The sequence below is a fragment of the Grammomys surdaster genome, unplaced genomic scaffold (assembly GCF_004785775.1).
Source record: "Grammomys surdaster isolate TR1022 unplaced genomic scaffold, NIH_TR_1.0 333, whole genome shotgun sequence".
In the NCBI taxonomy this organism is placed as follows: Eukaryota; Metazoa; Chordata; class Mammalia; order Rodentia; family Muridae; genus Grammomys; species Grammomys surdaster.
In genome coordinates this window covers 56,260-79,286 of record NW_021604752.1, presented here as the reverse complement: position 1 = coordinate 79,286, position 23,027 = coordinate 56,260, and the positions used below count along the sequence as shown (strand labels likewise).

The window sequence follows — 23,027 nt, the reverse complement described above, 5'->3', positions numbered from 1 at the left end:
ATGAACCACATTTTCTTTATCTGTTCTTCAGTTGAGGGACATCTAGGTTGTGCCAGTATTTCACTATTATGAATAAAGCTGCTATAAACATAATTTAGCAAGTGTCCTTGTAGTATGGAGGAGCATCTTTTGGGTATATGCCCAGGAGTGGTATAGCTAGGTCTTGAGGTAGAACTATTCCCAGTTTTCTGAGGAATCACCAGATTTATTTCCAGAGTTGTAGAAGTTTACAGTCCCACCTGCAGTGGAGGAGTGTTCTTTTCATTCCACATCCTTGCCAGCAGTGCTGTCACTTTCTGTTTTGTTCTTGGCCATTCTGGCAGGTGTACAATGGAATCCTAGAGTCCTTTTAATTTGGATTTCCTTGGTGACTTAATAATGTTGAACATTTCTTTAAATGCTTCTCTTCCATTAGCGATTCCTCTGTTGAGAAATCTGTGTTTATATTTGTACCTATTTTTTTCAACTGGATTATTTGGTTTGTTGATGTCTAGTTTCTTGAGTTCTTTATATATTTTGGATATTAGCCTTCTGTCAGATGTAGGGTTGGTTAAGATCTTTTCCTATTCTATAAGCTGCTGTTTTGTTCCTTTAACACTGTCTTTTGCCTTACAGAAGCTTTGCAGTTTCATGAGGTCCTATTTATCAATTATTGATCTTAGAGCCATTGGTGTATTGTTCAGGAAGTTATCTCTTGTGCCAATGCATTCAAGGCAATTCCTCACTTTCTCTTCTGTGAGATTTAGTGTCCAGGTGTATGTTGAGGTCTTTGATCCACTTGAACTTGGGTTTTGTGCAGAGTGATAGATATGGATCTATTTACATTCTTAAAGTCTTGGAGAGATCAGGCATACAAGGGGCATACCTAAACACAAAAAAAAAGGCAGTATACAGCAAGCTGATAGTCAACATCAAATTAAACAGAGAGAAACTTAAAGCAACAAGACAAGCCTGTTCACTCTTTCCATATCTATTCAATACAGTACTTGAAGTTTTAGCTAGAGCCATAAGACTACTAAAGGAGATCAAGAGGATACAAATTGAAAAGCAAGAGGTCAAAGTATTGCTATATTTGCAGGCAATATATTAGTATATGTAAGTGACCCCAAAAATTCTACCAGGGAACTCCTACAGCTGATAAATACCTTCAATGATGTGGCTGGATAAAAAATGAACTAAAAAAGAAAATCAGTAGCCATCCTATATATGAATGATAAACATGCTGAAAAAAATTAGGGAAACAACACCTTTCACAATAGCCACAAATAATTTAAAATATCTTGGTATAACTCTAACCAAGCAAGTGAAAGCCCTATATGACAAGAACTTCCAGTCTCTAAAGAAAGAAATTGAGGGAGTTTCAGAAGATGGAAAGATCTCCCATGCTCATGGATTGTTAGGATTAATGTAGTAAAAATGGCCACCTTACCAAAAGCAATTTACAGATTCAATGCAATTCCCATCAAAATTCCAACTCAATTCTTTACAGACCTTGAAAGAGCAGTTCTCAACTTAATATGGAAAGACAACAGACCCAGAGTAACTAAAACAATCGTGTATGATAAAAGAACTTGTGGAAGTATCACTGTACCTGATTTCAAGCTCTACTACAGAGCTATAGTAATAAAAGCCGTGTGGTATTAGTATAAAAACAGACAGGTTGATCAATGGAATTGGAGACCCAGAAGTAAACCCACACTCCTATGGACACTTGAGCTTTGACAGCAAAGCCAAAACTATACATGGGACAAAAGAAAGCATCTTCAACAAGTGTAGTTGGACTAACGTGTATCATTCTTTGTTCTGCTTCATTCCCCTCCTCATTGCCTTCTCATCGTCCCAGGTCACCGTCCAGCTGTCCCTTTCCTCCCCACAAACAACGCCTTTGTGTTTTAATTTCATGTTCATTCCATGACCTCTCTTCCCTCTCTAAAGATGGCTTCCTTCCCTGTGCCATGGTTATTCTTTGCTTATCATGACACTGTGGAACATTGTTTTCTTGTGCCTTTGTATAAGTTTTTAGAAATGTTAAAAATATATTCCTTTAATAAATTGAAAAGGTAGCATAAGAACACATGTATTTTGAAGGTTGTTATTTGGAAAAATATATTCTGCCTTATATTTAGCCAGAGAAGATTGTGTTTATATCCTTGATGTAAGCAAGCCATTTGGCTATCTTAATAATTACCACTATCTACTGGATAACAATTCTGTCTTCAGTTACCAAATGCTTCCATGTTGCTATTACCAAAGTCATGGTCATATACTTTAAAAGTATTTTTAATATTAATGTGTTCATCTTAAATTACATTTTCACTTCAAGGATCTGAAATTTTCCCTTGAGGATCAGAAGCAGAGAAATACACAGTTAAACCTCCTTTTGGAACAACAGAAGCAGCTACTAAATGAATCTCAACAGAAAATAGAGTCACAGAAAATGTTGCATGATGCCCAGTTATCGGAAGAACAAGGCCGCAATTTAGGGCTTCAAGCTCTACTGGAATCAGAGCAAGTTAGGATTCAGGAGATGAAGAGCACCCTAGACAAGGAGCGGGAACTGTATGCCCAGCTGCAGAACCGTGATGATGGCGGGCAGCCCCCGCCAGCCTTGCCCTCTGAGGACCTACTTAAAGAGCTACAGAAACAACTGGAGGAAAAGCACAGCCGCATAGTAGAACTCTTAAGTGAAACTGAAAAATATAAACTAGATTCCTTGCAAACAAGGCAACAAATGGAAAAGGACAGGCAGGTCCATCAGAAGACACTGCAGACAGAGCAGGAGGCAAACACCCAGGGCCAGAAGAAGATGCAGGAGCTGCAATGCAAAGTGGAAGAACTGCAGCGCCAGCTCCAGGAGAAAAGGCAGCAAGTGTACAGGCTGGACCTGGAGGGGAAGCGGCTGCAAGGGATCATGCAGGAATTCCAAAAGCAGGAGCTGGAACCCGAGGAGAAACGAGGGAGTAGAGGACTTGTGCATCATAATCTTAATGAGGTATGTTTTTGTTGCTTTTACAGTGTTTATGAGGTGGTATTAAGTTTTGTTTCCTTTACAGTATTTCTGAGGCAGTATTTATGGCTCTATGACGCAGTAGGTTAGATCTGTAGGCCTGAGTCCAGTCTTAAACCCATGTTAAGGAGGAGAGTCAGTTCTGCAAAGCTGCCCTCTGACATCCAAATGCACCCTGTGGCATTGGTACACTCACACTTTTATGCACACACACAATGATAAGTTTTTTTTAAAGTTATGAGTAATTTTAATATTTTTAAATACTCTTAATATTTTAAAATATTTTTAAACTTCAAATACTGTCATTGAGTTACTTAAATAGTTATGTTCAATTCATCCCAAAATGGTGTCTCTAGAACTTTATCTGGAGCGTGGGTGGTCATTTTGTTCCATAGAGAAAGAACATGAAATGCTGGTCACTTGTGAGTGTTTTCTTTCTCTGTCTGAAATTGTCAGCCAGCCACCTGGAACTTCACTGATGATCGGACTAGAAATTGGGTTCTTCAACAGAAGATGGGAGAGACCAAAGACACGAACTTCACAAAGCTGACTGAAATAAACGGAGGAGAACTTGACCAGAATCATGACTTGGAAATGGTCAGACAGACACTTCAGCATGTGGCTTCAAAGCTTCAGCATGTAGCACAGAAAGCCTGCAGCAGGTTAGACTTCCTCCTGTGGGGTACAAATGACACCCTTGACAGATAAGCCAAGAGTGACAAAATGATGGAGTTTTGTTTTGTTTTGTTGAGGCAAGGTCTTACTGTGTAGCCCTAGGTGACCAAGAGTTACTCTGTAGACCAGGCTGGCCTCAAACATGCAGAGAAATCTGCCTGCCTCTGCTTTGTAGGAGGAAAGGCACACAACACCACATGTCTACCAAGGGAGAGATGTTTTAAAGATAATGTGTGTCTATATTAGATGTTATTCTGTAGCAGAAATTACCCATCTGAAAACAGCAACCCCTTGAAACAGAAAAGTCAAGTGATAGATGACCTCTAGCTGCTGGTGTGTGTTAGTGAAACAGGGCAGCCCTAAGCCTAAATGTGCGTAGGAAGTGTCACTGGGAGGTCCGTTTTCACTTTTTGTCTTTTTCTTAAAGGCTACAGTTTGAAACAGCAAGTGATGATGCATTTATTTGGATTCAGGAGACTATTGATGGAATTATTTTGCAATTACAGAAACTAACTGGCCAGCCAAGTGATGAGGTAAGACTTTTGAGGGAACAAAGATCAAATACATTACAAATGGTTTGAAAATTAGCAAACTGTTTGGTAAAAGTTTTTGTTTGTTTTTTATTTGAAATACAGTGCCTCTCTTCCCCCCAAGAGGTATTGAGTGTTGAGGGGGATTCACATTCATTATTGTTGTTATATAATTAGTCTCTTACACAGTCAAGGCTTCTTGAGAGGGGAACCTGGCTTCCCTGTCCTACCTCCCATGAGCTCAGAGCCCTGCTGGCATCTTTCTTCACAGTTGACTGTTCTGTGGAGCTTTTCACTCCCTCTTTGTGGCTTTGTACATTTGACACTCTTTTGGCTCTTTTTTTTTTTATCTTTTTGGCTATTTGAGACAGGGTCTCTCTGTGTGGCCCTGACTGTCCTGGAACCGGCTGTATAGACCAGGGTGCCTTCAAGCTCACAGAGTTCAGGTTGCCCCTGCCTCCTGAGCATTGGGATTAAAAGCCCAGCTGTACTTCACTTTCTTAAATCCTGTTTTCCTTCCTTCTATGTTTCTGCTGTCACTTACCCTGCTGTCAGCTAGGCCTGTCTGTCCTTCCTCTTGCTTCTTACTCTTAGTCTTGCTTTTCTCTTAGCTACAACTGTGAAACTTCCCGTTTCCCACGGCATGACTCTCCTGGCCTTGGTGAGCAAGGAGTACCTGTCCCAGGTACTGCTCAAGGTCCTGGGATTCCGTGAACAAAGTGACCAGGGTTTTGCCCTTGTGCTGCAGCAGTTCTGTTGTAGCCCTGTGACCCGTGCAGGAGTGTGTCCAGTGAGCTACTGGACATCTTTGGGAAAACTCTCCAGTGGTGACCCCTCAGGAGCCTCACACACACATTCAATCTGAACTTTGTCTTCTCTTCCCCTCCGTCCCTCATTCCTCTTTCTGGTTGTCACTCAGTTTGGAAAGCTGGGAGTCACCATAGACTGTGTTTCTTCACCCTTCCCTGTATGTATGAGCAGACACAGGCCATGTAAATGTCCATTCATGTGCCATTTACTCTCTGTCCCTGCCTCCCTATTTCCTGTGTAAACCGTCACAACTTTCTAACCAAACTGCCAGGTGCTGTGGTCACGTATCTTTCCCTAAGCTGCTCGGCCTTGTACACTGCTGTCAGAGGAATGTTTGTAAACATGTCAGTTTTGTTTGTGGTGGCACCCCCTAAATTCTCCTTGGCTCTGTTGCCATGCTTAGGTCTGACATTTAGTCTAACAAAGCACTGTTAGTTCCCTCAAAGTAGCACACTCTTGCCTGAGCCTCCGTCCTCCTGGGTGTGCCTGTCCTCCTTCCTGTGCCCTCCCTAGCTGTTTGCCTGCTTGGCACGCTCTTACTATTACCAAGTACCAGTTCATGGAATCCATGTCAGCACCTGTTTTATAGTAGTTACTCGTGTGTGTGTGTGTGTGTGTGTGTGTGTCTGTGTGTGTGTGTCTGTGTCTGTGTGTCTGTGTCTATATAACCTTGTTCCATTGTTTTTCCAGCACAGCTTAGGACCCCCCAGTTCTTCTTGTGGCTCCTTAACCGAAAGCCTAATGAGACAAAATACTGAGCTAACAAGACTTATTAACCAACTGACAGAAGAAAAGAACACCTTACGGAGTATAGTCCTAAAGCTGGAGGAACTGAACCGGTGTTACTGGCACACAGGGGCCAGCAGAGACTGTGTACGTCTGCTTTTAGACATGATTCAAAGTTAGGAAATTCTCTGTAGCTTGACCTTTTACCATAGTCTAAAAATATCATGTACAAAGCTTATTAGACTATGTAGAAAATAATACATATGATGACAATAGTAATACAAATACCTATGACTGGGGGCGGTCTCTACCACATTGTGGGTTCTATACGTACAGAATGGTCCATCTGCATTCAGCTTCTACAGGAAAAAACCAGGTCAAATCAATCTAAGACATAAACATATATGTGTTGCCTGAACATAGATACATTAAAAATGATGATCATAGATACTGATTATTGTTCTCTTCAGTTGCTAGTTACTAGGTGTATGACCAAGTGAAAGATGCTGTTAATCTGGGCAGGGTGATACATGCCTTTAATCCCAGCACTAAGGTGCAGAGGTAGACCGATCTCTGTGAATTCAAAGCTAATCTGGTCTACATTACCAAATCTCTGACTAGCAAGGATTAGTGTTTCTTCACCAGTGAGATTCCATCTTTTTTTTTTTAAAGGCTGTTAAATTATATATTTCAAATGAATAAGGTAGTCTCCGAATTTAAATTTGTTGTAAAGCTACAAAGAAGAGCTAGTCTCTGTATTTACCCTCATATTTAAATGTAGGAAAGACTGGCACAACAGCTGCATAGTCAAGCAGATAACTTATTCATGTGGCTACTTTGAGAGTCACTCTCCCTCACACCCACCCGGTCTCAGTGGTCTGTAAGATCGAACACTTAGACCCAGACAGTGTGATTGTGAACTTCCCTGTGGGGCTAGAAGGCCGAGGCTAGGTAATCCATTGTGATTTAATTCAGTCATCTTTTTGAAAATGATCTGATAGGTCATGTCTCTGCAGTGTTCTAGGTTTTCATTTATTGATCCAGCTGACATCGAAGCCATAATTGCTTCAGAAAAGGAAGTCTGGAACAGAGAAAAGTTATCTCTTCAGAAAGCTTTGAAAAAGGCAGAAGCAAAAGTGTATAAGCTAAAAGCTGAACTACGAAATGATGCTTTACTTCGGAATCTGAGTCCTGACTCTGAGCATGCTGCCTTGCAGGTAGGCAACATCTTGCATGCTTATGCATCCCTCTTGCTGGCCGTAATGGAACAGACTACAGACATGTAGATACTGGCTCAGGCCGTGTCCCTGTCATGCTGGGAATGAATGCTGTGGTAAAGCTGCCTTGATCAGTTAGCCTAAGTCCATAGTGGAGAGGAAGACAAGGCCCTGGAGTATTCAGTCCAACTATGGGGTAGACACAGAGGGACAGACAACTATGGGGTGGACACAGAGGAACAGACAACTATGGATAGACACAGAGGGACAGACAGACAACTATGAATACAGAGGAACAGACAACTATGGAGTGGACACAGGGACAGACAAGTATAGAGTAGACACGGACAGACAGACAACTATGGAGTAGGTACAAAGGGACAGACAACTATGGGGCGGATACAGAGACACACAAAAACTTACTTAACAAGTTAAATGGATGAGTGACTAATTTTAAAAAATGAAGTCGATGTCTTTTAAAAGATTTATTTATTTATTTTATTTATATGACTGTACTGTTGCTTTCTTCAAACACTTCAGAAGAGGGCATCAGATCCCATTACTGATGGTTGTGAGCCACCATGTGGTTGCTGGGAATTGAACTCAGGACCTCTGGAAGAGCAGTCAGTGCTCATAACCACTGAGCTATCTCTCCAGCTCCAAAGTCAATATTTTTAAAACATCCATGATGATAAAAATATTTGCAATAAATAGATTAAAAGGGCTAACCCTAAAATCGGTACAAACACAACTCTGACTAGAAATTATGCTTCAAAGGTGCTTCTCTCCTGTCAGCTTGCCTGTTCCAGAAGACAGCAGCCTGGCATGTGGCCTTTCCCTCAAGGTAGTCTTCCTCTGTAGAACAACTCAAACGTCTTCTCACTGATGTCTTTGTTCTTTTCTTCATTAAATGTAGAAAATTTATAATAAATACTTGAGAGCTTCAAGTTTCCGGAAAGCTCTCATATATCAGAAAAAATACCTGCTGCTGCTCCTGGGGGGATTCCAGGAGTGTGAAGACGTCACCCTGGGGGTTCTTGCCCGGATGGGGGGACACCTAGCCTTGAAAGATCCCAAGACAATCACCAGCCACCCAAAGGGATTCACCAGGTTTCGTTCTGCCGTCAGAGTGTCTATTGCAATTTCAAGGTAAAGTCTTGAAGAAAATTCCTTTTGGTCATAAGCCCACTAAGAAGATGCATGTGAAGCAGACACTTTAGAACTGTACACTACTTATTTCTCTCCACGTTTTCCCCCTGGCAGCAGAATCTCTGTTCTGGGTAAACCCTAGAAAATGACTTTCCGGGTATAAGTAGCTGCTAACTCCTGTCCCAGTCCATGTCATCCTTCAAAAAAAATCCAGATAAGCTTAGCTCATACACATAGGTTATACAAGGGAAAGGATGGATGTTTTTGAAAAATTACTGCTAAGTGTGGTATATATGTTTATTTTCTTCACTGTTAAAATAAGCCACTCCATGGTGCCCAGCTGCGGAATGCCCTGGTCTATCTAAGTCGGCTCCAGCAGGGATTGGACTCTCTCTTCCCTAGCAGTCCAGGCTGGGCACTTGGCACTGGTACTGCTAAGTGGCTACAGAAAGAAGACCCAGCTAACCCCCCACCCCCACCCTACCCCCACACACACACCCCTGGCCGGCTTGGACTCCTTCTCTATCCCTTTTGCCTCTACACAACCAGAGTACCAAAGAAATTTTGTTTTTTAAAAGGTCATGCCAGTCGGGTGACATCTGGTACTTCTTCAGAGCTGGACTGTTTCTCTTCTTTTAACTTTTACTTTGTGTGTGTGTGTGGGTGTCATGCCCGTGTGTGTCTGTGTACCACATGTGTGCCTGGAGCCGGCCGAGGCCGGAAGAGTATGTCGGATCCCCTGGGTACCAAGTGGGTACTGAGACTCAGTGAGGCTCACCGCCAGAGCAGCCGCTGCTGAGCCCTCTCCAGCCCCTACGTGGTAACGTCTGAACGGCTTCCAGTTAAAAACCTCTGCCATGTTTTCCAAAGACAACTAAAAACCTGGAAGCTGTTCAGAGACTATCATCAAGGAATATTCAGTTCCCAGATGAGGCAGGAAGGGGTGAAAGCTGGGGGAGCACAACCTACAGGCTTGGCAGCCAGGCGGGAGCTCAGCCTCCATCCGCCATGGCAGCGAGGCAGGAGCTCAGCCACGGTCCGCCATGGCAGCTCTACATTGGAGCCAGGGTTTGTCTTACCGCTGGCTCTGGCCTGCCTACCTCTTCCAGTCCTCATGTTAGCTCCACAGCTCCACAGCTCCTTCATCCCTTTGCACAGGGTAAAGCAGGGCAAGCCCAGTGGATGCGTTAATAGACAACTCCTGCCTAATGCCATCTCCCTTTCTATTGGGAGAGAGTAGAATGCACAGACCTCAGAGACACAGAATGGTCTTCAGAGGTGACAGGAGTCAGCCTGTAATGCTGACAAGTCCAGAAGGCTCCCTGAAGGAGAAAAGCTACTATCAAGCCCTCACCTCCCTCCTTTAAGGCATGGTTTGAGATGGGGCTTCATTATGTCACTCTGGCTGTTCTCCAACTATGTAGACCAGGCTGGCCTTAAACTCAGAGCTCTGCCTGCCTCTGCCTCCTGAGTGCTGGAAGTAAAAGGGTTTCCCAGCGTACCTGGCTCATCCTTTTCTCTTCGCCCTGCTGCAGGCTCATGGTATTTTAACCTTCCTTAAACTGGACTCTGAAATTGGAATTAAGAAATTACATCTGGTACTCCGAAAAGTTCCATAGCCCAGGGCAGGATGGGCAGCCAGCAAGGAATTCTGCTAGCTAGTGACACCTTCATTCCTTTTTAAAGCACCACTGATTTTTTATCCCGATCACAAGAGTCTAACACTCTCTCTGTTTCCCTGGCCTCCTGTTACTGCCTGTTGAAACGTGTTCTCTTATCCTCTGCCTGACGTCCTTTCTCTCCTCCTCTCTCCATTACCTTCATCCTCTCTTTGCCCACTGTTTTTCTGTCCGTTTTTGCCCTTCACCCTCTTCTGCCCCACTTATTAGAGACACTGGTATTGGCCTCTTGGGGAGTGAAGGGAGGCCATGCTCAGAGAATTGACATAAGCCAGTGGAGTATGTGTCATTTGGCTGAGGAGATCATATGACTGTGCTACAATGTTTGTGTTCATAATTAAATGGCATGATTTTACGGATGTACATGTTTATGACTTTGAGATTTTATGTTTGGCTCTTTTAGAATGAAATTTTTGGTGCGGCGGTGGCAGCAAGTGACAAGTACTAGTTCCATCAATATTAACAGGGACGGCTTTGGACTGAGTCCAGGTAAAGTAAAAAATAGGCATAATTTTTGTATATGACTCTGAAACTGCTATATGAGTAATAGCTGTCAAATACCTAATTCTAATGCTGTTGTTGACAAAGATAGTGAGTTAAAAAAAATGGAGCTTTTTTTGCTCTCAATTCTTTGGGTTTATAATCTCGTATAGTGACTTTGTGTGTTCTCTGTCTTCTAACAGTGTCTTCTCGGGCTCAGCTGTCACCAATGGTTTTTTCAGTTGGCCAGCCCAGTTCACTTTCAACTGTCCCTCATTTTCACTCTGCTCAGTCTCTTCTCTTCTCTCCTATCCTCTCCTTCTCTTCATCTCTTTTCCTCTCTCCTCTCCTCTCCTCTCCTTTCTGTCTCCCTCTCTCTCCCCTCCCCTCCTGTCACCTCTCCTCTCCTCTCCTCTCTCCTCCTCTCCTCCTCTCCTGCTCTTCCCCTTCTCTCTTCCCCTCCCCTTCTCTCCTCCCCTTCCCTTTCCTTCTCTCTCCTCCACTCTCCTTTCCCCTTCCCTCCTGTTCCCTTTCTCCTCCCTTCGCCTTTCCCTCCCCTCTCCTCCCCTCCCCTCTCCCCTCCTTTTCTGTTACTTTTCTGCCTCCCGGACCCTCCTCCTGCCTACTCCTCCTCCTCTCTCCAACTCCTTTCTCATGCTCTCAGCCTCTGCTACCTTTTAAATCCACTCCTGTTCCTAGAAGTCCAATAGGCAACTGCCACTGAAGAGGATAGGATCACTTAAAGGGCCAGGCACATAAAATATTTCATACTACATTTCCCCCATTTGTTTTAGTTACTAATTAGACAGTTTTGAAGCTGCTTCTCAATTCTTCCCAATGTCTTTTCCAGGGTTCTCAGGTATGTGATGTGATCTGTCTTTTGATTTCCCAGGAGCACATCCACAGATGAGTTAAGAACCTAACAGGGATGCTTCTCTTTCCTGTAATTTGGGTACTGCTTCTTGAATCTTGTTTACTCCTGGACGTCCTAACTTTTAGCATCTTGTATATTGGAGTTCCTCATTGAAGTCTCTTAGTCTCTGTCCCTAGCTCTGAACCTTGGCTTGCAGTCCTGCTCATGGGCCTGTGGTTGCTCTGCACTGTGGATGGCTCTGTGTAACAGGAGGCCAAAGTCCTGCACACGGGCCTGTCAGTGGTTAGGTGCTGAACATTTCTTGTCAGGCTTTTCTGGCTGTCTAGGGAAGGTCTGGCTCTCTTCTTTCCTCTTTCTGGGTCAATGTCCATGATTTTCAGAAGACCTTCCCTGTTCAACTCTGAGCCTTATTAGTTTGATGGTATCCACAGCTTTTTGTTTCCTATAAACATAAAAATAAGCGCAGTACATTCATTGGCTTCCCTTCTGATGGTAACACGTCCTTACAGTACACAGGCTTATTAATTCCACAGCTTTTCTATAACCCAGTGTCAGCTGCTGCTGTTCCTTTCACATTACTGTTCAGAGAATTTAAAGTTAACACTGTTAGCACTATTTAGTCTACACTATCTAGTCTATCCCTGTGTTTATTCTTTATTTCTGTATTATAAGATGTGATTAGATCTTTAAACAATTGTTTGTCCTGTAGGATTGTGTAGTATACCTATAATGTGCTTTATATTACAATATACAAAGACTTCTTCTTATTGGTCACATATGCGGGGCACTGTCAGTCTTAATTTGTGCAGGTATTCCCACAATAGCCATGACTTCCAGTAATTGTATAATTACAGACTCAGCCTTTTCAGAAATCAAAGCAGTTTACATTGAAACTCTGAGTATGTATCAGTGGTATGGTGTACTAACTTTAGTTTTCTACATTCTGCAAAATGAAACACATCCATCTGCCAGACTTCATTTCTGTTACTTCCAGTGGGTAATGGAGTTTGGTTATACAAAGAACAAGTAGGACATTTTCTTATAATTTTCTTGGCTTGTAGCCAGGTGATAGAAATTTTTTTCTTTAAATCTTTATTGTTAACTTATTTTTTTTCATGAAATATTGATGCTTTTAACATATTTCCTATTAATAATTGGTCAATTTCTTCATTTCCTTGGGCTAATAGACCTAGCAAGACTGTGTAAGACTGAATATGGGTGATATATAATGGATATTTTCTATATCTGATTGCCTGTTGTAGTTACATAAATAATAATGTTAATTCCTAATTATCAGGAATACATTCAGCAGTTTCTATATGCAAAACACCTCTTTTTGCATATTGAGAGTCAGTAATTATATTAAGAGGTTCAGGGAAATCTAATAGAACCATACAAATTGCATAGAACTCTGATTTTTGAACTGAAGTATATGAGCTTTGAATTACTTTATTTTTTTCTGACCTATAACCAGCTATTCCCAACTTATTTGCATCAGTATAAAATGTAGGTGCTCCAGAAATTGGTGTTCCTTTTACAATATGTGGGAGAATCTAATTAGTTCTTTCTATAATCTGAAGAGGCTTGCTTTAAGGATATTTGCTGTTACTTTCTCCCAAATAGTTGTTACAGACCCTTTGACAATATTTATTAATTACCCATAATGACATAGTCTAAGCATTAGTGTAAGGCACTATGATTCCTGCTGGGTCTATTTCTGACAATTGATATAGTCTTATTCTTCCATTTATAATTAAATCAGAAACCTTTTCTATGTAAGTCTTTACATTTTTCTTTCAGTGCTAAGATCTGTTCTAAAATACTGTCTTCTCTTTGCATAATGAGCCCAGTAGGAGAATGACTCTAAGGCAAAATAACCAAAATACAGTCCAGTTTGGGACCTACGCGATCCACATATACATCCTGCTGTCTTTCCTCTGAAGTTAACTCTTTCTCTGCTTTCTTTGTTAGCTGTCTTGGGCTGTCTAAATCTGAATCTCCTTGTAATGTTTAAAACAAAGTACTTAACTCATGAGTAGTTAATCCACTGGTAGGCTGTATCCAGTTAATATTTCCCATTAGCTTTTGAAAATCATTAAGAGTTCATAACTCATATGTTCTGATCTGTAGCTTTTGTGGTTAATGTTTTTGACTTATTTTATAACCTTAGATAGTGGATAGAATTTCCTCTTTATTTTACCAGAAGCAATCTGAAAACCCCAACATGGCAAAATTCTTTTTGTTTCACCAAACATTTTCTCTAAAGCACCTGCATCCAAATCACCCAACAAAATATCATCTACACAGTAGATTGAGGAAACTGCCTATGAATTATTTCTAGCAGTTGTTGCACAAAATATTGACATAAAGTTAGACTATTTAACATTCCTTGTAGAAATACTTTCTACTGATACCTTTCTACAGGTTGAGCATTTTTATATGTAGGCACTGTGAAGGCAAATTTTGCCTTATCCTGCTCTTCCCAGAGTAAAGTAACTGAACCATTGGTTGGATTACTTGATTCAACAACTCTCAAGTCCACCCCCACCCCCACCCCCACCCTCACCCCCGATTTCCTTTTTTCTAACAAATACATGGGAATTCCATGGACTAGTAGACTCTTGTTGAGCCTTCAGCTGCTCTAGTACCAACTGCTCAAGTGCCTGTAATTTTTCTTTAGTTAAAGGCTATTGCTCTTTCTACATTGGCTTCTTAGCCATTTTAAGTGTAGAGCCACTGATATAATTTCAGCAGTCTCTTCCCCCTCCCACCCAAATTTGGAAACTCAGTCTCTGTTGTGTCCTGTTGTTGGACAACCTGCAGGGTCTGGGGTTCTGGATGCCACTTTTAAATACTTTCTGGTGAAGCATTTTCCATTTCACTCCTTGTTTTAGGAATTGTCTCTGATACTGAGGGACTATTATTCTGAATTTCCCACTGCTGTAATAAATCTACTCTTCATAAATTTTTTTTAACTTTGCAATTCCTAGGAACTGGGTGCAAACCTTTTGAAGTGGCTATTCTGAATTCCAGGATTTTTGTGAAATGATAGTTACATCACTTCCTGTTTAGCATTATGTTTCTGAGCTGGCATGGCTATATAGTAATGGTAGCTTGCAATTCCTTCTTTCTATAGCTAGAAATCAGTAGGAAAGACACTAGGGCTGAAACAGTTTGAGGTATAAGGAGGAAGCCCAAAGTCGGAAGGCACAGAATTAGAGGACACACACTGCAGTGTCAGTACTGTACCATGTTCAGGTGTTCTTTTTTTTTTGTTTTGTTTTTTTCAAGACAGGGTTTCTCTGTGTAGCCCTGGCTGTCCTGGAACTCACTCTGTAGACCAGGCTAGCCTTGAACTCTCAAACTCAGAAATCCGCCTGCCTCTGCCTCCCAAGTGCTGGGATTAAAGGCGTGCGCCACCACCGCCCGGCTGTTCAGGTGTTCTTATAGCAGGGCAGCAAAGAAAGTATGCTTGGTACCCTGAGAGCATTTTGGGATAGGTATTTTACAAGGGAAATATTCCAGTGAGTTTATTTTCTTTGAAGCATAGTTCTTGATACCAGAAATAGTCATATTCAGAGGTAAACAGAAAACTGCTGAAAGGCTCTTTTGTTTGTACTGTTCTCTTTTAGCAAGAATTGAAACTGGCTGTAAATAATACATAGCATCATATACTACTATTCTTTTAAACCCTTCCTGGTGTATAGGTGTCTCCTGAGGCTTGGTACTTTTTTTCATTATGGTGATATATTTGGATTTATTTAGGCATTGAAAAGATTGATCCATTCTCTCATTCTCCTGGTGGGCTGGAGCTGTATGGAGAACCAAGACACACAACATACCGCTCAAGATTCGATTTGGACTATCCTAGATCTCCCTTACCATTGCAGAATAGGTAAGAATTTATCAAACGTGGGTGGAGGAAATGATATTTCAGAGAGAAGTCGACTGTTAGAGCTTATGACATTGTTACATTGTGAGAGCTAAACATATTTAGTTATATGTAGTTTCTCTGTCGTAAAGCTTAGAATCAGAGCTACTTTTTAATTTGTAAATGGTTTCTAAAGGCATAGTAAACAATTTATAAACTGTTTATAAATATATGCTGTAGTTAAACATTTGAGAAGTATTGATAGCCATCCATTACAAAAAAGAAGATAATGCTGTAGACCTGTGAGAAGTTGCTTAACACACATCCTGCATATTCTGAGCACCTCTGCAGGGCTTGTGCTGGGCCTTCTCATAATGGCATCTTTGGATCCAAGTCTGGAATCGTAGCTCAGGCAGTGTATAGAGCAACAGGGACTTAGGTTGTCAGTTTTGCTGCGTTGTTTCTGGCAAATTGGATTCCTGAATATAATTTAATCCGTAGGTACCCGGGTACTCCAGGAGACTTAAATTCTATTTCAATGGCTTCTTCTCAACTTCACCAGTACAATCCTGATAAATCTCTAACAGATTACGTCTCTAGGCTAGAGGCACTGAAAAGGCGACTTGGAGCTATACAGTCAGGTACTGGATCTTAACCACTTCTCTGTAGCGGCAATGCTAGATCCACTCATGTGTCTCTAACTCTTCTGTGTGTTTCTGCAGGTTAATCAAATCTTGTAGCTTAGTGCAGAAGTTACCCGGTTGTCCCAGCTTAAACTCTGACCAGCGGAGAACTCTTTATCATACATTAGCTTAAATGTGTTCCAACAGCACCCCTGACAGTGTGATTTTGTACTGTCTTCATTGGGTTTAGACACAGTGCATGATGGGTACCATCTGCAAGGTACTGTGAGTCTCAGGCCCAGCATAGAAACTGTTCCTAAGTAGCACATGGTAGAAAGCAGCAAGGTGTAGACGGGGGAAGCAAGCCCTGCCCTAAGCAGGTCATGCAGCCATTGTCTCCACTCATTGTCCTTCCGCATGGCCTCCCAACAAGCCTTGCCTTGTAAGACACTAAGCATCATCATATCTTCCCTCAACATATGAACCATGTTACGTAAGGATGAACTTTTAAGGAGTGGAGAGATGATTCAGCAGTTAAAGGTGCCTGCCTCCAAGCCTGAGCACCTGAGTTCAATCCCCACAACCCACAAGGAAGGAGAAAACCAACTCCCACAAGTTGTCCTCTGACCTGCACTGTGGGATAACACCTACACACAGAGACAGATAAAAATGTAAATTTTAAGACTTTGTAAGAATTGTATTCTCCTCAGAACTATACACAAATTGTCATACTTTATGTAGAGGTAGTTTTCATTCATCACAGGAAAATTCCCCTGCATTCATTCACTTACTACTGACCCAAAGACTGAGTCGTTTTAGTTTAAGCCATTGTGCTAGCTATCTGTTTTGATGGATGTTTTTGTTTGCTTGATCTTAGTTATTCTGTATGTATGGATGTTTTCTCTCCATGTGTGTCTGAGCACCACATTCATGGCTGATGCCTGGAAAGGCCAGAAGAAGACATCAAATCTCCTAGGACTGGAGTTATATAGAGGATTGTGAGCTACCAAGTAGTTGCTGGGAATCAAACCCAGGTCCTCTAGAGTGCTTCTAACAGCTAAACCATCTCTTCAGCCCCTGATTATTTTTGAAGGACTCTGTTTCTATTAATACCACATAATGTGGACTGCAGTGATTGAAAGGTAGTTTGGCTTTTCGTTCAAGAAGTCAGGTATTTAACCCAAGTGACCTTCAGAGTGCTCATGAAATAGACCAGCACTCTCCTCCTCTCCCTTGCTATAGGGAGTCAAGGTGACCGCTAACCATCACCAGCCTCTTGGAGCTAAATTTAAGCTAGGCTGAAGGTGGCTTTGTGTGAAGAACACACTGTTGTTTATAGAGACCTACTTGTGGTTCCTAGCACCAGTCTCAGGCAGCTCATAACTGCCTGTAACTCCAACTCTAGGGGATCCAGCGAGTTAGAGCATTCTGTGCTACACACACACACACACACACACACACACACACACACACACACACACACGGGGTGGGGGAGTTTTAATTCAGGTCTGAAAACATTGGGTTTGTGAATGTTTTCCATTTGTGTGTGTGTGTGTATACACATCTGTGTCACAGCATGGTTGTGGCACTGAGAAACTATGCATATTAGTTGTCCTTCCACTATGTGGGTTCCAGGGATCAAACTCAGATTGCTGGGCTTGGGAGTACGTTGATCATTGAAACATCTTCCTGGCCCCTGACATTTTGAGATGGTGTTACACAGATCCATCTGCCCATAACAGCTGGCTGCCCTTATATAGGTAAAGTCTAATTGCTTTGTTTTTTATTTTACAGGGTCAACTACTCAATTTCACTTTGGCATGAAGAGATAATCCTTTGAAACATTAACTGATTATTAAATAGATTCCCTTTTGTAAATCAATGGCTCTTTTGTGCTTTTGTATTGTGAATATTCAATGGGACCAATACATACACAGCTTATGATTGTATACAAATCCTCAGCAGCACATGGAGACCAACTGGAGTTTGTGTATATAAGCATTGTGTGTGTTCATGCACAGTAATCATTCAATTACATGTATATTTGTGGAATGCTAATTTAAATGAGTAAATTATAAACTTTGTGTATTTATGAGGTGGGTGAAAAGATTAAACTTTTTCAAATGGCCGTGCTGCTGGATGAGTAGCTTGCCGTGTCCTGCGCTTTCCTTACAAAGCTACTGAAGTTACATGTTTCTGCTTAATATATTTGCTACTGGTGATGAAGACAACATATCACTTGTAGAGACCTATTTTTGTATAATGGTCGGAGTTTTGAACTTTATGGGTATTTTGTCAAGTACTGAAATAAAAGAGCTCACCATTTTCACCGTACTGTAGTTGAACCTTGATTTTTCACTGAGCCACAGCTCGTGGTCTCTGTCATCTTATTACTTGTCTCAGCTCAGGATCCACAAAGTGGTTTTTCTCTCTCCTCCCATTAAAGAACAGTTTTAATGTGCCTTTGTTTTCAACACTAAGTGGCATTAATGTTTATGATTAGTCCAGTTTTATTACATTTAGTGTTCTTATGTCCAAAGAGACTTACAAATCTAGACACAGAAATCAGCTCTCAAAGAATATTAAATTGTATCCATAAGAGTGTAGCAAAGCCGGGCGGTGGTGGCACACGCCTTTAATCACAGCACTTGGGAGGCAGAGGCAGGCAGATTTCTGAGTTCGAGGCCAGCCTGGTCTACAGAGTGGGTTCCAGGACAGCCAGGGCTACACAGAGAAACCCTGTCTCGAAAAAACTTAAAAAAAAAATAAAGTGTAGCAAAATTCAGGAAGCATCCTGCTAAGTCAGCCAAATTTTCATTGGAACAGTCTCAGAGAGAATACAGTTCTCCAGAGGGCTCCTGACTAGCACTGCATTGACTAAAATGGCAGTGGTATTGTTTACATCTGGAAAAGAGTGTTTAACTGTTAATGATCTTTGAGCTACATGAAGACAACCACAAAGCTGTACATTGCTGGGAATTTCTAATTTCCTGTATTTCAACTAAGCTTTCTAGAAATAGCAAAGCTATTCTAAAGCAACTAGCTGAACAGCAAAGTTGTGCATAAAAACCTTTTTAAAAGTAATACAGGTGCCAAGTCAAGACAGTTCTGTAGGGGAAAAGTAGATGGAAAATTGCTTGCCAGCCGAGTCCACCCCACTGCTGGATGGACTATCAACCATCCTATGGCCCTAGGCCTCTGCTGTGTTGCTCACAGTAACTTAATAACTGATCTGTGATCAGTATCTCAATCTGTTGAATTCTAGTGCTTGAGCCCTTTTAAGTATCAGCTCAAAAATATGTCAAAGTTTAAAACTAGTCAGTAAACAGGACAGCCTTACTCAAGTCAGGACTCTGTACCAACCTGATCAAAGTCTAGAACCCTTCTCTGAATAATAAAGACAAAACATCTACACTGGCAAAGAAAATCTGTTACATAGAAACAATCATCAAACTTTAATCAAGGCTATAATCTTAACACACCAAATGTAACATCTATAACATAAAAGTTTCATAACCATACAGTAAAAGGAGAGACAAGCATACTTTGAGAGGTGAGCAACATTTGTAATTTGTTGTGAAAATACCCAATTTCTCATGGGGCACTGATCACGAGAGTGACTTACCTAAATAACTCAATAACTAAAGGGTCCCTATTTCAGGCAAGTAGGATGTAAGTTTCCAAATTTCAAGATCTCTTGAAGTGTACTTACTGAAGCACAACTTCAAACCCAGCAATAGAGACCAGTAGAAATTTTCTCATAGAGAATTTTAACGTGAAGCCTTTAACAGCAGAGATTTAGGCCTTCATTCAAAGCGTCTTCAAAAGCCTCTTAAAACTGTAACACTATTGCTACAAAGAAACACCACTACCAAAAAGCAGGTTGGGAGGGTGAGGGTGGGTTGTTTGGCTCACACTTCCATACTGCTGTTTACCATCAAAGGAAGTCAGGACAGGAACTCAAGCCTTCAGGAACCTGGAGGCAGGAGCTGATGCAGAGACCATGAAGGAGCCCTGCTTACTGTCTTGTTCCTCATGTCTTGGTCAGCCTGCTTTCTTAGGACCCAGGGACATCAGCCTAGGGATGGAACCACCCACAGTGGGCTGGGCCCTCTCCCATTGATTACTAAGAAAATGCCTTACAGCTGGATCTCATGGAGGCATTTCCTCAACTGAGGCGCCTTTTCTCTCTGATGGCCCTTGCTTGTGTCATGTTGTCACATAAGACCAGCCAGTATACATACTTTAGAAGAAAAAAAGGTTTTATTTTGGGGAGGGTGTTAGTCTTGCTATGTAGCCTGGGTTGGCCTCAAACTCTCAATCCCCCTGCCTGAGCCCCTGAGTACTAGCATTACAGGTGTGCAGGACCACACCTAGCAACAGAGCTACCTTGACTCCTAATACAGATGATGGGCATGTCACAGAGTTGGGCCCCCGGTTACAATGTGTTAGGTTGGCTCCTGAGCACAGCCTCCACAGAATCTGGGCAATGATACCATCTTTCACTCCACTATCTCAAAAAAAAAAAAAAATCATACACTTTTAAAAGTCTGGCAAATGAAACTTCCCTAACTGTTAAAAAAAAGCTTGAGCAAAATTAAAATAAAAAAATCCCATAAGGATTTGATTTTGTATTTTCACAAAAATGTGACCATCTGGAACCAGTAACATACCTAAGCACTCTTTAGTATTTATTATATTTACGAAATAAGGTTATCAAGGTCCAAGATTGCTGGCAATTTCCTGGAGCAGTGCTTCCAGTTAACATTCCAAAGGACACATCACACCATCTAAATAGTGTTTGCTTCTACCTAAAGCTTCGCAGTGAACCTAACCTTTACCCTCTCACATCTTTACGCACAGAAATGGCCCAACTACACAAATAATCCATTGCCTTTGTAGAATTTGACTAGGCTTTGAAACTTCCAAAGCCTGTTCTAGTCCTCCCTGTGGCACTGTGTGCTTATGAAGTTAGTAGTTACCTGGATGTTGCATTCTGTATCATCAGCTGAATACTGAGACTCCCCTAAACGATTTCTAACATAAGCCTGGCTTCCCTGAAATCCTATCAAAACTATTATAAACTGTTTCAAATGCCATTAGGTCTGACAGAAAATCACCGAGTTAATAAAACATTAAAATCATAAGCTGGCTTTCAGAACACTTAAAAACCAGTACAGTATGAAAGCTGTCTCAGAGGCTTCATTCTCGGCCAGGCTGCAGCCTGCAGTCAGGTCTCCACACTGGCTCCTTGTTCTTTTTTTCATTTTGATCTTCGTCTGTAACGGATTACTGGGTTTTCTGGGGTGTGAATCATTGTTGTATAATTCACACTGGGAAAATATCCATTGATGAGGTCAAATTCATATAAACGAAGCATAGTGGACCAAATTGTCTTAATTTGAACATATGCAAAATTCTCTCCAATACAACGATGACGCCCTGTTTAAAAAAAAAAAAAGTTTTCATCAGAATAAGTTTTAAAATCTTCATTCCTTCTTTCAGCCTGGAGTGGGACTCATCTTAGATGATGGAAACCTGTAACAGTATAAAAGTTGCCGCCTGTACATACAGTGAGAATGTAAATCACTATGAAGTCCGGGTGTGTCCAGTGTCAGAGGATAACATGGGTGACTAGGATGCTATTTTTAGAAGGTTCAAATTATAAGATGGGATTCTAGCTTGGAAATGTGTGAGATATAGCTCCCAGAAGCACTCTAGCGTTAGATCATCGTGAACTGGCCAATCAAATTTCCAGAGGCCCATTAGTGATGATGGAAGGGGATTTAATACACCCAAAATAATGCTTATACTGAAATCAAAATCTACCAATGCAGAAGCTGACGAATTCTAAAATGCACAGGGAAGGGAAGGTCAGAGTAACCGTAAGCATGGATTATACTGAAGAATTTAAATTGGTTTCAAATTTGATTGTATGACTAAAGATCCAGGAACCAGTGGGCAAAGATCAACGAATAGATCAAAGAGAACACAGCCCAGAAATCCGATGGTAAGCTAGGTAGCAAAAAACAAACACGCAAAACAAAAACAAAATAATCCAATGGCTATCTGGATCTCAACAAAGGTATTTAGACTAAGAAAGTGCTGGGATAACTAGACACTCAAAGGTAGGTGTAGGGAGAATCTAAAAACCACAAAGTTCATCTGTCTCTTTTACACCATACTCAAGAACTGAAAAGAAACCCAGCTTGTCAGTGCCAGGCTCATTAATGTGCAGTAGAGAACAGGAAGCCATATGACATGAGGCTGGGCGGAGGAGCATTGGCTGAGCCCAGTGTGGTGGTGCATGCCTTCAGTCCTAGCACTCAGGAAGCAGAAGCAGGCTAATCTCCATAAATTAGAAGCTAGCCTGGTCTGCATATTGAGCTCCCAGCCATCTAAAGTTACACAGTAAGACCCTGTCTCAAAACAAAAACAAAAATGAATAAAGGAGAGGGAGAGAAAAAGAAAAGAAAACCAACAGAAAAAGAAAAAAGACAGGGGCATTTTGTTGTAAATATTTTTTGATAAAACAAAAAACCACACAAAATTGAACATGGTTTATATTATACTTGTATAGCCCGTTAAGCATTTGTTTGTGGAGCCATTTACACTAGTCCATATTCAAGAAAAGTCTAGCTTAAAGAAAGTTAGCGTTAACAGTCACAAATTAGAAGTGCCCCAATTGAATCAAAAGGATTGATAATGTCTGATGACTTACAACATGTACAACAAGAATGATTTGTACATAGGTAAGTAACAAGGAAAGAGAGCAGTGTTGAAGTGGATGCGGCCAAGTCAGGATTGCCAGAGACTTCCACAGCTAGGAAGAGGCCTTCATGGCCTTCCAAAGGAGCGTGGCCCTGCCCACACCTCGGTTTCAGGCAAGCAGCCTCCCGAACTGCAAGGCGACAGGCTTGTTTCCAGGCACTCAGCTTATGCTAGCTACAGGAACTCTAGAACACTAACTTGGAGATGGAGATGAAGAAAAGCCAAGACTGTCATCAGGACCATCTCTGTCTGACAGGATGTTTAAGAGCTGCTGTCTGAGACATAGGAGGTAGTTACTCAGCCAGGACTCCTTTCTGGCTGTTACAGAATCAACTGCTGAGCTAATGGCCCTTTTGGTTACTAATCTAGTCTTTTGTATGTTCTAAGTGTATTTAATTAAATAATGATCAGAAGTTCAAGGCCTTCATATGTTTAGAGGTAATAAAAGGATGTGAGTCTGTGAGCAATGGAGCATTATACAAAAATTTATCCTTAGACTTACGACATATTCTTTTCCAGTTCAAAGCTCGCATTCCCCCAAAAATGTGCAAGCATGTTCCTTAGTGGAGACAAAGATTCTCTCTCTGTCTCTCTCTCTCTCTGTCTCCTCTCTCT

At 41.5% G+C, this 23,027-nt stretch overlaps 2 protein-coding genes across 2 annotated transcripts in view; one reads left to right on the top strand and one right to left on the bottom strand.

The window, feature by feature from the left end:
- Positions 1–17,975, top strand: part of Akap9 (A-kinase anchoring protein 9) — a 140,311-nt gene extending 122,336 nt beyond the window's left edge. The window contains exons 41-50 of the mRNA XM_028778283.1: positions 2,324–2,992; positions 3,464–3,669; positions 4,110–4,215; positions 5,713–5,895; positions 6,765–6,965; positions 7,882–8,114; positions 10,197–10,282; positions 14,913–15,042; positions 15,520–15,659; positions 17,436–17,975. Coding sequence (XP_028634116.1) covers positions 2,324–2,992; positions 3,464–3,669; positions 4,110–4,215; positions 5,713–5,895; positions 6,765–6,965; positions 7,882–8,114; positions 10,197–10,282; positions 14,913–15,042; positions 15,520–15,659; positions 17,436–17,473 — 1,992 coding nt within the window. The 3' untranslated portion in view covers positions 17,474–17,975. The remainder of the gene's footprint in view (positions 1–2,323; positions 2,993–3,463; positions 3,670–4,109; positions 4,216–5,712; positions 5,896–6,764; positions 6,966–7,881; positions 8,115–10,196; positions 10,283–14,912; positions 15,043–15,519; positions 15,660–17,435) is intronic.
- Positions 17,976–18,133: 158 nt separating this feature from the next.
- LOC114630199 (lanosterol 14-alpha demethylase) overlaps positions 18,134–23,027 on the bottom strand; it is a 19,263-nt gene continuing 14,369 nt past the window's right edge. The window contains exon 10 of the mRNA XM_028778290.1: positions 18,134–21,083. Coding sequence (XP_028634123.1) covers positions 20,905–21,083 — 179 coding nt within the window. The 3' untranslated portion in view covers positions 18,134–20,904. The remainder of the gene's footprint in view (positions 21,084–23,027) is intronic.